Source organism: Crocodylus porosus, unplaced genomic scaffold, assembly GCF_001723895.1.
Source record: "Crocodylus porosus isolate Cpor-Errol unplaced genomic scaffold, CroPor_comp1, whole genome shotgun sequence".
Classification (NCBI taxonomy): Eukaryota; Metazoa; Chordata; order Crocodylia; family Crocodylidae; genus Crocodylus; species Crocodylus porosus.
In genome coordinates this window covers 42,757,923-42,771,040 of record NW_017728931.1, presented here as the reverse complement: position 1 = coordinate 42,771,040, position 13,118 = coordinate 42,757,923, and the positions used below count along the sequence as shown (strand labels likewise).

The 13,118-nt window shown below is 41.8% G+C and overlaps 1 protein-coding gene across 2 annotated transcripts in view; it reads left to right on the top strand.

Annotated features, from left to right (window-relative positions):
* The window catches only part of ATP6V0A4 (ATPase H+ transporting V0 subunit a4), a 57,874-nt gene that overhangs the window by 36,905 nt on the left and 7,851 nt on the right, over window positions 1-13,118 (top strand). For both annotated transcript variants that reach the window (XM_019544713.1, XM_019544712.1), the window contains exons 12-18: window positions 1,012-1,151; window positions 2,768-2,925; window positions 4,019-4,112; window positions 7,073-7,191; window positions 9,213-9,429; window positions 10,430-10,537; window positions 12,738-12,872. In XM_019544713.1, coding sequence (XP_019400258.1) covers window positions 1,012-1,151; window positions 2,768-2,925; window positions 4,019-4,112; window positions 7,073-7,191; window positions 9,213-9,429; window positions 10,430-10,537; window positions 12,738-12,872 — 971 coding nt within the window. The remainder of the gene's footprint in view (window positions 1-1,011; window positions 1,152-2,767; window positions 2,926-4,018; window positions 4,113-7,072; window positions 7,192-9,212; window positions 9,430-10,429; window positions 10,538-12,737; window positions 12,873-13,118) is intronic.

Below are 13,118 nucleotides of genomic sequence, written 5' to 3'. Positions count from 1 at the left end.
GCCATTGATATCAGGTATATACCAGTCCTCATTTATGCATCAGAATGCTGGACAATATTGTCAAGTATGGAAAAGAGAATTGAAGCAACTGAGATGTGGTTCTTAAGGTGCATCTTGAAGATATGTGACAAGTCACACCTCAACTGAGAAGATACTTTGTTAAGAGCAGGCTGCAGGAGGAAGCTGCTGATTAACATTGGAAAGAGACCATTGGAGTTTCTAATACATGTTATGAGGAAAGAGAAAATTGAAAGTCTGGTCCTAACTGGAAGGAATGAAGAAAGGAGAGATTCTGGAAGACAGAGGTTGACTTAGGTCAAGAGCTTGTCTAAATGAATTCATGTATCAACACTGGAAATTATATATGCCTCAGAAGATATCTGTGGACAACCATGATCACCAACAAACGTCCTGTCTGGATATGGTACCTAGAGAGAGAGAAATAGCCCTAACCATTTGGCCTCGCTCTATATTTCAAGTAGAAAGGTGTTGCTTTGTACTTACTATATTAAGCACCCTGGCTATTTCAGGCAAATTCAGCTGTTTGCACCTCCTTATCGAACAAATACAGTGGCTACAGATATAAATGACAGATTCCTTCATTGACGAGTAGTTACAAGTAAGGCTGGTAGTGTTGCAAAGTGTATGCTAGGACTTTTTAATTTCTTTTTTAAATGTTTTCATATATGAATTAGCTTGGTGGTGACGGGTGCATTTTGAATCTTCGGTTAATGTTTGAGGTATGCTATTTGATTTTATCATCCATGTAGCAGGCACCTAGAGTTATCCAAATGTATACATTGTAATTGTGAAAACTGTATAGTCATAGCCCTGAATATTGAGAATATTGAGACCTGTTGAAACCTACTTGCCCTGTTGAAACCTACTTGCAGCTTCATTGACTTCAGTGAAAGTGAAACAATTTATGCTGTTCTTAATGGGCGATTTCCAGATGAGGTCCTTCTGTTTTAATTGGGTGAAACTGAGTTCCTATCTGTCTCCTTCCTGTAGCTCCATACACGATAATTACCTTCCCCTTCCTGTTTGCTGTGATGTTTGGAGATTGTGGCCATGGTGCTGTCATGCTGGGCTTTGCTCTCTGGATGGTCACTAATGAGAAGGCTCTCTTGGCCCAGAAAAGTACTAATGAGGTGAGTTTCCTAGGGTTGACTACATCATAGCAATGTGGCTCAAAACTCTCATTTGATACTGTCAGCCTCCCACAGCTCAAATGCTAAATGAATCCCCTTCTGACACATGGCCAAATCCTCTCCCACTTTTTAGGTGCCTAGGAGTGAGCCTGTATGGACCCTGTATGGACATGTCCAGATGAGCATGGTTGTGTGATATGTGATGCCGCAAACACATTTGCAGCGCCCCATACCGCACAGTCCAGTTCTCTGCGCTGTATGGACATGCTGCCCAAGCATGCGCTGCTCTGGGGGTTTTTTCTGCATTCTTTCTTGATCCCTAGATATCCAGGGGTCAAAAAAAATTGCAAGAAAAGTACCAGAGCAGCACACTTGGGCAGCATGTACTGCTGAAAAGCAGTGCTAAGCCACCCAGACCCATGCTGTGGCTGCTGGCCAGGCTTTGCCTGGCAGGATTGCCACAGCTGCAGCCCCGGGGGGCCTCCAGGACCCCAGGTAAGACTGCTGGGGCCAGCACAGTGCTGGCCCCAGCCTCTCCTACTGCCCCCAGGGTACTTGCATGTCAAAGCATGCATGGCATGGGTGTGCTCCAGGGACACATATTGGCGGCACAAGGTGCACCATCACTGTTTGTCTCCAGGGAACCAAGCATCCACATCCATCTGGATGCACCTATGAGTCCCTAAAAAAAAAAAAATCATTAACTTGTCTACTTTTATAGCATTCTGTTGTCATAAGGCTAAATCACAAAAAGCAGAAATAAGAAATACCTATCCACTTTCTGCATTAATAGGTTTTCAGGGATGCAACAGGATAAGATCATGCTTATTGGTGGGGGGCGCAAAGTAGACTTAGGTGAGATAGCAGGCAACCCAGAGAAGTTGGAGAGACAAGGGTTTTTAATGATATCATTGTTGAACTGACTGGACAAGCACAAAGCATCCATCTTCAAAGTACCCTTTGTGCCCAAAGGCTCATCCAACATCTCCCTTAGCTATATGGTTGGTTCAATAAAAGATATCATAAAAAACCTTGCCTCTCATACATTTCCTGGCCCATCATAGCTACAGCACTCAAACCCTATATAGAAGCTTGGCAGGTTTTTCTGCCTAGTTATACTTGAAGGAATAGACAGCCTAAGAAATCTTTTAAAGTTGTACCTGCAATTTTGTTCTATGCCTGTACACCCAGTTCTATGCCTGTACACAAATACAGCTCATGTTTGCATGGGTAAGTTGGGGCCAAGGTATTCAAACAACAGGACAGTCAGATTTGATTTCTAGGTAAGCAGCCTGATTTTCAAAAGTGATCAGCAGCTCCTGATAAAATTAGTGAAGGTTTCTAGTATTCAACAAATTTATTTGAGATCCTACGTGTAGATTTAGGAAGCATATTTAGACAAGGTAGTGGGATGGCTCAAGCAGAAAAAGAAGCTGAAGTTGAAGCAAGAACATCTTATCCAAGCATGGTTGTTTGAAAATACAAGGAAGGACTGAGTGAGTGAGTTAGTCTTTGTAAAAATTCCTCTCTTGAGGCTTGCTGCATGACTGGTTTTGGTGATGGAACTGGAGTGTATGAAGGTTGCTTACTTGTCCCCAGAAATTTTTCTTTTGCAGATCTGGAACACCTTCTTTAGTGGGCGCTACCTGATCCTGCTCATGGGCATATTTTCCATCTACACTGGCTTTATCTACAATGACTGCTTCTCCAAGTCTTTAAACATCTTTGGCTCTTCCTGGCATATTCGCCCCATGTTTAGTAACAGCACGTGGAAGTAAGTGGTTCAGGGAAGAAAACCAGACACAAAAATGTGCATGATGAAACCCATTGGCTTCATAATACAGACAGGTTCAAAGTTTGTGTAGGGGTGAGACAAATCCCTCCTGTGGTTTTGGTTATAAACAGTTTGGGTTGTTGGGCTGAATTAATAGCTGTAAAAATCTTATCTGAAAATTTAAGGCCCTCACAAGAAGTTAAAATTTCTGCTGACATGAAGAGGGGCCATGGGTTGTAAGCATGGCCCAATTCAGCATACGGGTGTAGGACAGGGGGGTCCCATTCTTCACTGCCCTCCTGCTCCTTGTTTTCCATTTCCTGTGGAGCATCTTTCATCTCTCCCTTCTGTACTCATCTATAAGCCAGTATCTGGATATATAATCAGCATCTGAGAGAGAATAAAACCCAAGGAATACTTGGCATGCGAATCTCTGAAGTACCAGAGCTCACACCTCGGGGATGTGGGGGGAACCATGGCAAGTCCAAGCCACCTTTTATGTCCTGCCAGTCCCTGGACTGTTCCAGTGGCTGGGGAGGCTCTTGGCACAATGTAAATCTCGAGGGCTTTCTGAGTGTAGGGCAGCTTCCCTTGGGCTGCCCTATGTGCTGCTCTTGCTGGGTGAATGCTCTTTATAGGGATGTCTGTAGGCATGGCATAGAGATGGTATAGTCAAGCCCATTAAGTCCTTTTGTTTTGCTCTAGGCTCTTTACACAGCTCAAAGCCCAGAGGACCTGAGAACATGTCAAGGAAAAGTGATTTATTCCATTCCCTCAAACTTTTCAAAGATGTTATAAAAATCACCATGTTAGGGAACCATTGTATAAAGGTGCCATAAGCTGTCAGGATGCTACATTGATGTCTAGTCTTGAAAGCTTATAAAAGCTGCAATAAAATGTTCATGCCTTGCATGGCTAACATGTATATACCAGCATATATATAGCACAAATACTATCTGCCTGCAGGCACAAAATGCCAGGCTAGGCCTAGGGTAAATGATCTGTTTAGCCTTTAGCTCTCTTGAGATAAACATGGCTTTGATTTATGTGTTAGGATTAGTGTGTAAATTCGCAACTTTCTTTCCTTTTGTAGTAAGCATGTTCTTGAAGAAAATGAGGCATTGCAGCTGGATCCTGCAGTCCCAGGAGTCTACTCTGGAAATCCATATCCTTTTGGAATAGATCCAGTAATATAGTTAAATTGGTCTAAGATCTTTATTTATGTGCCTTCTCAATTCTACTTACCTAGTTCATCAGAAGCTTCTCTCGCTCTCTCTCTATATATATTTTTCACATGACCTTCATGAGCAGTCACTTGTGAAGCCACATCAGATACTTCTCATTCTCTGCAAGTTTTGTATTGCCTTTTGTAGCATTACAGATGCTTGCCCTTAAACATTAAAGGATTTTAATACATTCATTCTTCTTCTCCCTCCAAGTTCAACAGACAGTTAGTACAGCCCAGAGAAATCACCACAGATTTAGGAATCAGACTCTCTTGAATCCTAATTCTGCCTCTGCCACTGACTTCTCAGTATTAGCTTCTAGTTAGCTATAAAAATGGGATAATAATGCATACGTGCCTGCCTCACAGTTTGAGGGTTACCTACTTGTTATCTGTATGGTACATTGGGTATGTGAAACACAAAAGAAATGTGTTTCACAGGTTACCTAAGTTTCATGTGTTGAAGTTGGTCACTTCATCATTTCTCTTTTCTGTGAATCCTTTTCATTCATGCTGTATGAATTTAGTTAGGCTGCAGTCACTACCACCAAGTTTACCTACTTACTTCCTTTGTCCATCAGCACCCTATTGGTAAGAGTACAGAAAATGGTTTCACTCTGAGTAAACGCACAAAGAAACCTCCAGTTCCTTTGTATCTGCCTTATAGCCTGTAGGTGTGTTTATTGTGAAAAGTATACATTATCGAGAACAGTATACATTATAGAAGCATGTCTGGAGATGAGCCCACAGAGTGCTCGGAGCATTTCGAGCAGTGATGTTTGGATGCATTTGAGCAACGATGTTTGGATGCATTTGAGCAACCTACATATTTCCCTTACCTTAGGGATGCCTCTGGATGTCAGTTCAGTCTACTAGGTAAAATAGAGTAACTTGTGTTCTTGCTGGTTGCTATTTACCCGAAGGGGCAGTTCTGGCAGCCAAGGAGTCTAAGTCATGGCTAGAAGGGGGAATTTGGTACAAGGCATTAGAGTGGCTCTGTGTTATGTGATGATTCCCCTGTGTCATGGCCTGTAGTCAGTCCTCTCTTGGTTGGGTCAGCCTGATCCTGACCTAGGTCTGCTGGGAAAGGATTATTTTTAGTGAATCCTTTTTTTCTGAAAACAAGGCACTGATCCTGCTGCATCATTTAAGCTGGACTCGCAGCAGAACATGAAAGGTCTCTGATGAGAAGAAAAACTGAGCTTAACTGGGCGCTAGATGGCAGCGTTGTTTGCTGACAGAGGATTAGTGGCAACTGCTGGATCCAACAATAATCTGAACTACTGACCTAACAATCAGGAAAAGGGCACTGTAGCATGTTTTTGTAGTGTGGACACTTTTGTGAGATTCAACTTGTTCACCCAGCCTAAAGGGCTGGACTGTTGATCTTGTTAAGAAGAATTTTTTGCAGGTTTAGGATGCCTTGATTCCTTAAGGAGAAATACTCACCGTGGCTAACGAGATCTGAATGCCCTGGGGTCTCCTTGAGTACTAAAGGTTTAAAATTAATGTAAGAAGTCTATATAGAAACTAGTATTGTATTTGGTCTACAAATCTCCCTCCCGCCTCTTCTTGTTTTGCTGGGTGGTGCATTAACTGTGACACATTTATGAGCATCTGAAAGAAGAAGTTCCAGAATAGGCATGTACTCACCATGCTCTGTGCAGAAAAAACTGCAGCAAAGAAATCATTTAGATTAGATGCAGTGTACCTAAGTACTACCCCAAGTCCCTGGTCAGGCAAGGATTCTTAGATTCTCTTATAGGTTTCCTTGCCTTTTTGCTATGTTTCAGTGGTTTCCATGATTATAATAATTGGGCTGCTTCTCTGAATTTTGACCAGAGATGTCTTTCAGTTTCATGTGTAGGTATAAAGGCAGATAAAACTCTTGGTTTAGAAGTTATATCTTTTATTAGACCAACTAAATAGTAGCAAAAATTTCTTTCATTGCCAGCTTTCAGGTCCAAACACCTTTCATCAGGCAGAGGAGAATTCAAAGATTGTAAAAGTTCTCCCAGAGAGAAAAGAAACATCATCTTGCACAGGGGAGATAAAGGATGGTGAGGTTCCCCTGGGTTTCAAAGTCCATTTGTGGAAAAAGTTGCTCTGTGAATATGGGTAGGAATATGAAAAGTTGCTCTGTGAATATGGGTAGGAATATGCTTTCTTGTGTTTATATTAGGGTTGTGTATTTGACTGGTCAAATAAAGGTCAGTCAATTGACTGGTCAAATTTCAATCCAAAACTGAAAAATTGCCAATAGTTCCAAATAATACAAGAAAAAAGTACACATTTTCCGTTAAGAAATGTGTCAGAGAACAATAAAAAAAACATATTTTTGTCAAGAAATCTGCAAGAAAATTTAGCTTTTCTTGTAAAATTGCTACAGTCTTTGACTGATAAATATGCAGTCAGACTAGTCAATTGGCAATATTTGACCAGTCAATTGACTGGATTGCCAACCCTAGTTTAAATGAACATATATTCTACCTATCTTTACTTTTTTCAGCAAATGTTGGAGCTATTTTTGTGTGGAGGTGGGAGATTCCCATCTCCAATCCTCTGTGTTATAGAGAGGCAACACTGCCATGTAGCTAGGACATGACTGGGAAACTCTGGATGTTATTAATGGTTCTTTCACTGACTCTGTGACTTCAGGCAAGTGGCTTCCTCCCTCCATGTTTCAGTTTCCTCCTCTGTAAAACAGGGACACTGCTTAACTGGGAACTATTTGGTTAAAAAGCTTTATAGAAGAGCACTGTATCATTGTAGTATTGAGATTGCAGTCCTAAGTAGAGCTATCAGAAGTAAATTGGTGGCATTGACATTCATAGTGCACTGACTTCCAGGTCATTTTCTAATGAATACCTGATAATCTTGCTGCTCTTCTCTCTGTGTTTCCTCTCTTTTTTCCCCCTAAAGATCTGGAACGTTGCTAAAAACAAGCTGACTTTCTTAAACTCTTACAAAATGAAGATGTCTGTCGTCATGGGGATTACACAGATGGTCTTTGGGGTGGTACTCAGCCTTTTCAACCACATGTAAGTTTCATTGTTACATTTCAAATGGTTTCAAATGATGCGGTTCTGGACTATTGTGCTAGAGATTTGGACCCTAGCCCTGAGTGTGTTCTTATCTTTATCTCCCTGAAGGACGGGAACCTCATTCTGGTTTGACAGTGGAAGATACTAGTAAAAATCTGATTTGGTGCTGAGCACTGGACAAGTACCTGGATAGACTTGTGTAACAGAACTGGTCTCGAGTCCAAAGGAGGGAGGGAGGGATGGATGGAGTACCAGTCCTCTGGGGGTTGTGCTGGAGACCCGGCCATGCTCCCTGCACTTTATCCATAGGGAGCTAATAAGATCACCAGCAATCACAGTCTCCTCATCATTAGGGTTGTAGCAGTTCTCCTGCCATGATCTTTCTCTCTCTCTGACTTCACAAAATATTTACAGAGATACAGAAGAGCAGCTAAAAGTGCATGAGGTTTCTTTCAATCTCTGTTTCCTGCTAATACGTCTGTCTCCTGGTGCTGATCCTGAGCCCATGGAAGGTGATGTGGATGCATGTGTACATTACATCCAGCACCCACCCTCTGTTCTGCGAGTGAATCAGATTTGTAGGACCCCTGCCTCATTAGCTGCAAAATTGAGAGATATCTAATGAGTGAGGCAAGGGATTGCGGGAAGAGACAGGATGATGTACTGGTTAAAACTGCCCTGGAAAAGTGAATTCTAACCTTGATCCTGGGGCAAGTCATATAAATCAGGCTTTTTACTAGGGACATGACACTACACGTGTGCTATTCCTTTTCTGGGTGCCTAACTTAAAACCTTAAATAGTTGGGGAGAAAATTTTCCAACTATTTAAGTTGGTCTAATAAAAGATACCAGATTCACGCAAAGAACCTTGTCTTCCTATGTCCTTAGACCAACACGGCTACAACCTACACCCTTGTAACTTAAGACCTAGGGTTTGATTTACCCAAGAGCTGAGCACTCACAGCTGCCACTGAATTCAATGGGATCACATGCCGTGCTGTAAAATGCCAAGTACTCTGAAAAATGAGGCCCTCGTTGTCCAAACTGCTCACCTAAAATGAATTTGACCCTTTGGACATGCTCAGCTTTAATCTGTGTGCAGAAGGGTCCCATGTGGAAAGTGGGGATAATGGTACCACCTCCACTTGGAGGTCTGTTGTGAAGATAAGTTCATTAACATGTGTAAAGCACTCGTAGGCTATGATGTGAGCATAATAGAAAATCCCACAAGAGAATTGCCAGTTCTGTCTTCAGAGCAGAATTTGAATAGCATGCAGTAAATTAGGCCTGGAGCCACACACTTGACTGATCAGGATAAAAAGAAATATTGTATAGCCGCTTATTCAGTGAACACCATCCACCCTGAGCACTAAGTGAAACAGGGGTCCTGGGGAAAAATGTGTATGTGTGTTGTGTGTGTGAGGCCATCATTAGAAAAGTATCCTAACACCTTCACACAGGGAGCTAAATTTAAGGTTGCCTGGAAAACCTTAATTATGGCACTCCTAATATTGAGCACTTCCTTTGTTAAAAGAACGCTAAAGTTGCATAGCTCTTTATGTAGTAACCTAGAGGGGGCCTGGGCTACTATAGTAATAGGCTTAACTATAAGAACCCGAATATCTTATGTTTAAAATAATATTTGTATTTAAATTGTGCTTTTTATCACCAAGGCCATATCCATACCATCTTCCTTTTGTTCATGGGGATGCCACTGAGAAACAAGCCCCATCTGCTTGCTCCTTCTCTGTGCCTGCCCAATCTAAGCAATTAATCAGTGAGGCAGATTAGAGGGGCCCAATGTGTGTGAGGGGGCTTGCTTTTTTAGCAGCAGTCCAAAGCTTACCAAGGAGGCAGGCTAGCATTTGCCCTAAGGATACCAGCATCCTGAATTTGGTAACCACAATGGTCTGGTTCTAATTTTATTTTTCATACACTAAAATGATGTTCCATGCAGCCTTTGCTCAATGGCCTTGTACCGTATCGCTCATACCAACCTCTTTATCATTTTTTTCCAGCTACTTCAGGAGAACAATTAACATTGTCCTGCAGTTCATTCCAGAGATGATATTTATCCTGTGTCTCTTTGGCTACCTGCTCTTCATGATTATATTCAAATGGTGCTACTACAATGTCCATATATCCCAGCATGCACCAAGCATTCTCATCCACTTCATCAATATGTTCCTGTTCAATTACAATGATCCTACAAACATCCCCTTATATACACATCAGGTATGGACTTCCTAATTTTAGTGAGTCACTGTAACCCAGCATAGCCAAGCGGTGCAATCTGCTATGCTATTTTACAAATTAGAGCAAACCTGAAATTGGTCCTACCCTTCAAGTAATTCCAGTCTGCCAAGAAGAGGTCTAAGAGCTGAATCCTTCCCTCTGTGTGGCAGATTACACGCAGGTTGACAAGGGTAGAATATGGTCCTGCATAGTGCCAACACTAGCTCTTCCTAAGGTGTAGCCCTGTCACCTTTTTGCTTTCTTAGAATAAACTCTTATCTCTAAGCAGGGGAATCCATCTGTGAAGGAGGAGGGAATGGGCAGACCTTGGGCCAGCCTGGTTGGGGAGGTCTGTTCTCTTGGTATTCTCCTAATTATGCTGGTATTGAGGAAACAGACCTAATTACAGAGCAGCCACAGGGGAGGGAGCTCATATTACCTCGCAAAACCTGTTCCCATCCTGACACCAATATGGTACAAGGGGCTCTTACTTAGGATATACAAGACCTAAGCTCAAGTCCTTGCTCCAGTAAACTTAAAACAAAGTAGAACAGCTTCAACAGGGAGCTGTGATTGAGAAAGAGATTGAAAAAGACCTACCTCAGAACAGCCTAGTTGTGGGAGAAAAGCAAAGCAGGAAATTTGAACTGGAGTCACCCAGATACTCTGTGTGTGTGTGTGTGTGTGTGTGTGTGTGTGTGTGTGTTCATCATGTTCCTGACTACTCCAGGCTGAGTCTGTCTCTTTTTCACGCTGGCTTTAACCATAAATTTCATTTTTGAAAAATTAGCATTTTTCCAACAAAATTTATTACTGGATCTACCCTGCAGGGCTGGAAAACAGAAAGTGGTCATTTTAACCACCCAGGAACACAGGGAGAAGATCCATTAAATAAAAAAATACCATTCTTATAGCATTATATTTTAGGATGCTAATGTCACTTATTGAGAAATGACAATATTTGAGATATCCCTTTAATAGGTGTGTTTGTCCCTTGTAGAAGGAAGTCCAAAGCTTTCTGGTCATATTTGCCTTGATTGCTATTCCATGGATGCTTCTGATTAAACCTTTTATTCTCCGAGCCAGTCACCTGAAAGCTCAGCGTATGGTAAGGGCACTAAATCTATCATCGCATTAAGCACGGGTATAGTTGCAAGCATCTTGGTTTTCAGTACACTGGTGCCAAAGTTGACTGGTATTTTTCAGTAGCATTTGGTAAAGAGCTAACTCTGTTTTTCATTGAAGGAAATGTGAGTTCTACCAATGGAGGCAGATTTAGGCCAGCACTGAGCCATTTTGAAAGCAGTAGGCTATGTCCAAAGCTGTTAAAAGAAAGTACTTATGAATGCTTCAGTTTCTTGCCATGCTTCACATGAAAGGACTTAGATGGCTTGCTCCTTGTAAGCTGAGAGTAGAGCTAAAATTATGTTCCTGTCCTCTGAAGAGACTGTCTACACAGCTCGAGGAAAATACCTGATTTAAAGGTGTGACTAGCTATTTTCCAACAATGTTTTCTTCTCTCAGTGATAACAATTCCTATTATCTAGTGCAGTGGTTCTCAACCTTTTTTGTATCAGGCCCCTTTTGTAGACACTGATGGCCAGTACTGACCCAGTGACCCTTCCCCCTGACCCCAGCCCCGCAATGTCTGGGACATGGGGAGTGGGGGGAGGTGTGTGGGGAAGAGAGGGCCTCAAGCACCCTCTCGCAGGCTGGAGCTCTGCCAGTTTGCAAGGGAAAAGTCATGTTTCCCACACATTTTTCTCCTTTAAAGGAGAATCCATTTTAAAAGTTTGTTGAATCATTTTTTAAAGTTTGTTCACGGCCTTTTCATATATTCTTGTGACTCACTTTTGGGTCACGACCCATGGGTAGAGAAATGCTGATCCAGTAGAAGGCCCTTCTTTCCTGTGTATTATACACTTTATCCTAATCTTGCATGCAACTGGCAAAATTGCAATGTCCTAGTTGCTTATTTGTTCTGTTTTTTATGGCAAGTGAAGGATTCTTATTTGCTTTTAACATTTTTCTTTTGTTTGTAGTTAGCTATGGAGAGGGGAATACCTTTTATATAGCACAAATGACTTCATTTAAAAGGAAAGAAGCTGGATGTGCTCTGTGACCTTTTCTAGTCCAGTAACTAAAGACCTTTAATGGAAAGCTGGGTCCCTAGGAGATGTGTGTAGAACAACATTTGTTCTGTAACTTCTTATTTTGTAATTCTTCTGGGACTTCAAGCAAGATTTTTATATTGTTTACTGCAGCTCCTGCTCTGTGCCAGGCAGCCAACAACATCTGATAGCTTTTCTCCCCCATCCTGTTTCAGCCAATGATTTTCATATGTCAGCTACCCGATCAAATCTTAGATTTGGCCAGATTTATACAGCTGCAGCAAAATGTGTTCTTTATGCTGACATTCAAGCCAACTTAAGATAAACAAGTATAATAGAGATTACTGATACAATGGAACAAAACACATTTATGAGGCTTTCCATACAAAACGTGTTGAAAGTAATAACGAATGCCAGAATATCTGTTAAAAGCTGCTGATTCAGTAATGTCTCAGGCTTTTTTTTTTTGTGCTATGAATTAAATTCAATACAGGACATTGTTGAAGCCAGGTGGTCTTTTGAAGCTATGATCTTTGAGTCATGGGTCAAGATATGTTCTATGTTAAAATGCCACTCACTTTGGGGATGCTGCACAAATAATGGTTGTGGAGAGAGGCTGAGACGGCCTTGAGACTTGTCGTAGGCCATAGCCTCTGGATGTCTGAATTCTGCTTCCATCTTTCAGAGTCTTATTGTATGACCTTGGGCAAGTCACTTATTCCCTCCAGCCCTGATTCCGCTCTTACCGAAACCAATCTAACTTCATGGACTTTGACTACCATTGGTTAACACCAGTGTAACTGCAGGAGGGTGTCAGGCTTCACATGCCTCAGGTTCATTTCTTAAATGTGGACAGTATTCCAATGTGCAACACTGCAGTGGGCTTATGAGGCCTGAGTAACTGCATGTGTATTATACTGGGGCCCTTAGATAGAAGATGCCCTCAGAGCTGAAGGGTTTTCTTTTTTATTCTTGCTAGTGATTGTGATGAAAACACTCTGTTTCTCTAAAAAATGTCAGATTACTCCTGATATTTTTTATGTTGTAGGCTGGCTGTGTTATAATTGTGTAGTCATCCTTCTATACCTATATAAAACTATGTACCATATCAGTTTTTCTTTGATGAGTATTTCCCCTTCGGATCATTCAAGAAATTCAAATAATATAAACTGAGCCATTCTCTTTTGCTTTTGAAAGCTCCAGTCACCACCAATCTCAGAAGGCCCTGCTGGTGACAGTGGAGTGGAGATCACTGAACCCAACAACTCCAAGAAAGCTGGTCGTGAAAACCGTAGTAGTGGCCATGGGGGACACGATGATCATGAGGAAGAGGTAGAGAAATCAGGGCAGGATGGGTGGAGGGAAAGGGCAGCTCTCAGCTCTCAGTTACCCTTGGGAAGCGTTCCAACTGGAATGCAAATAATATTCTGTGTGGGCCAAATGGAGACTTTGAATTTGCCTGCAGGTTTTCTAGTAAGAGAAGAACCCTCTGAATCCTCAAACCTGTGCTTTGACTAAACCTGAGCCTAATCTTTTGGAGACTCGGGCAGGTCAAACTTCTTTTTCATTACTTTTCAT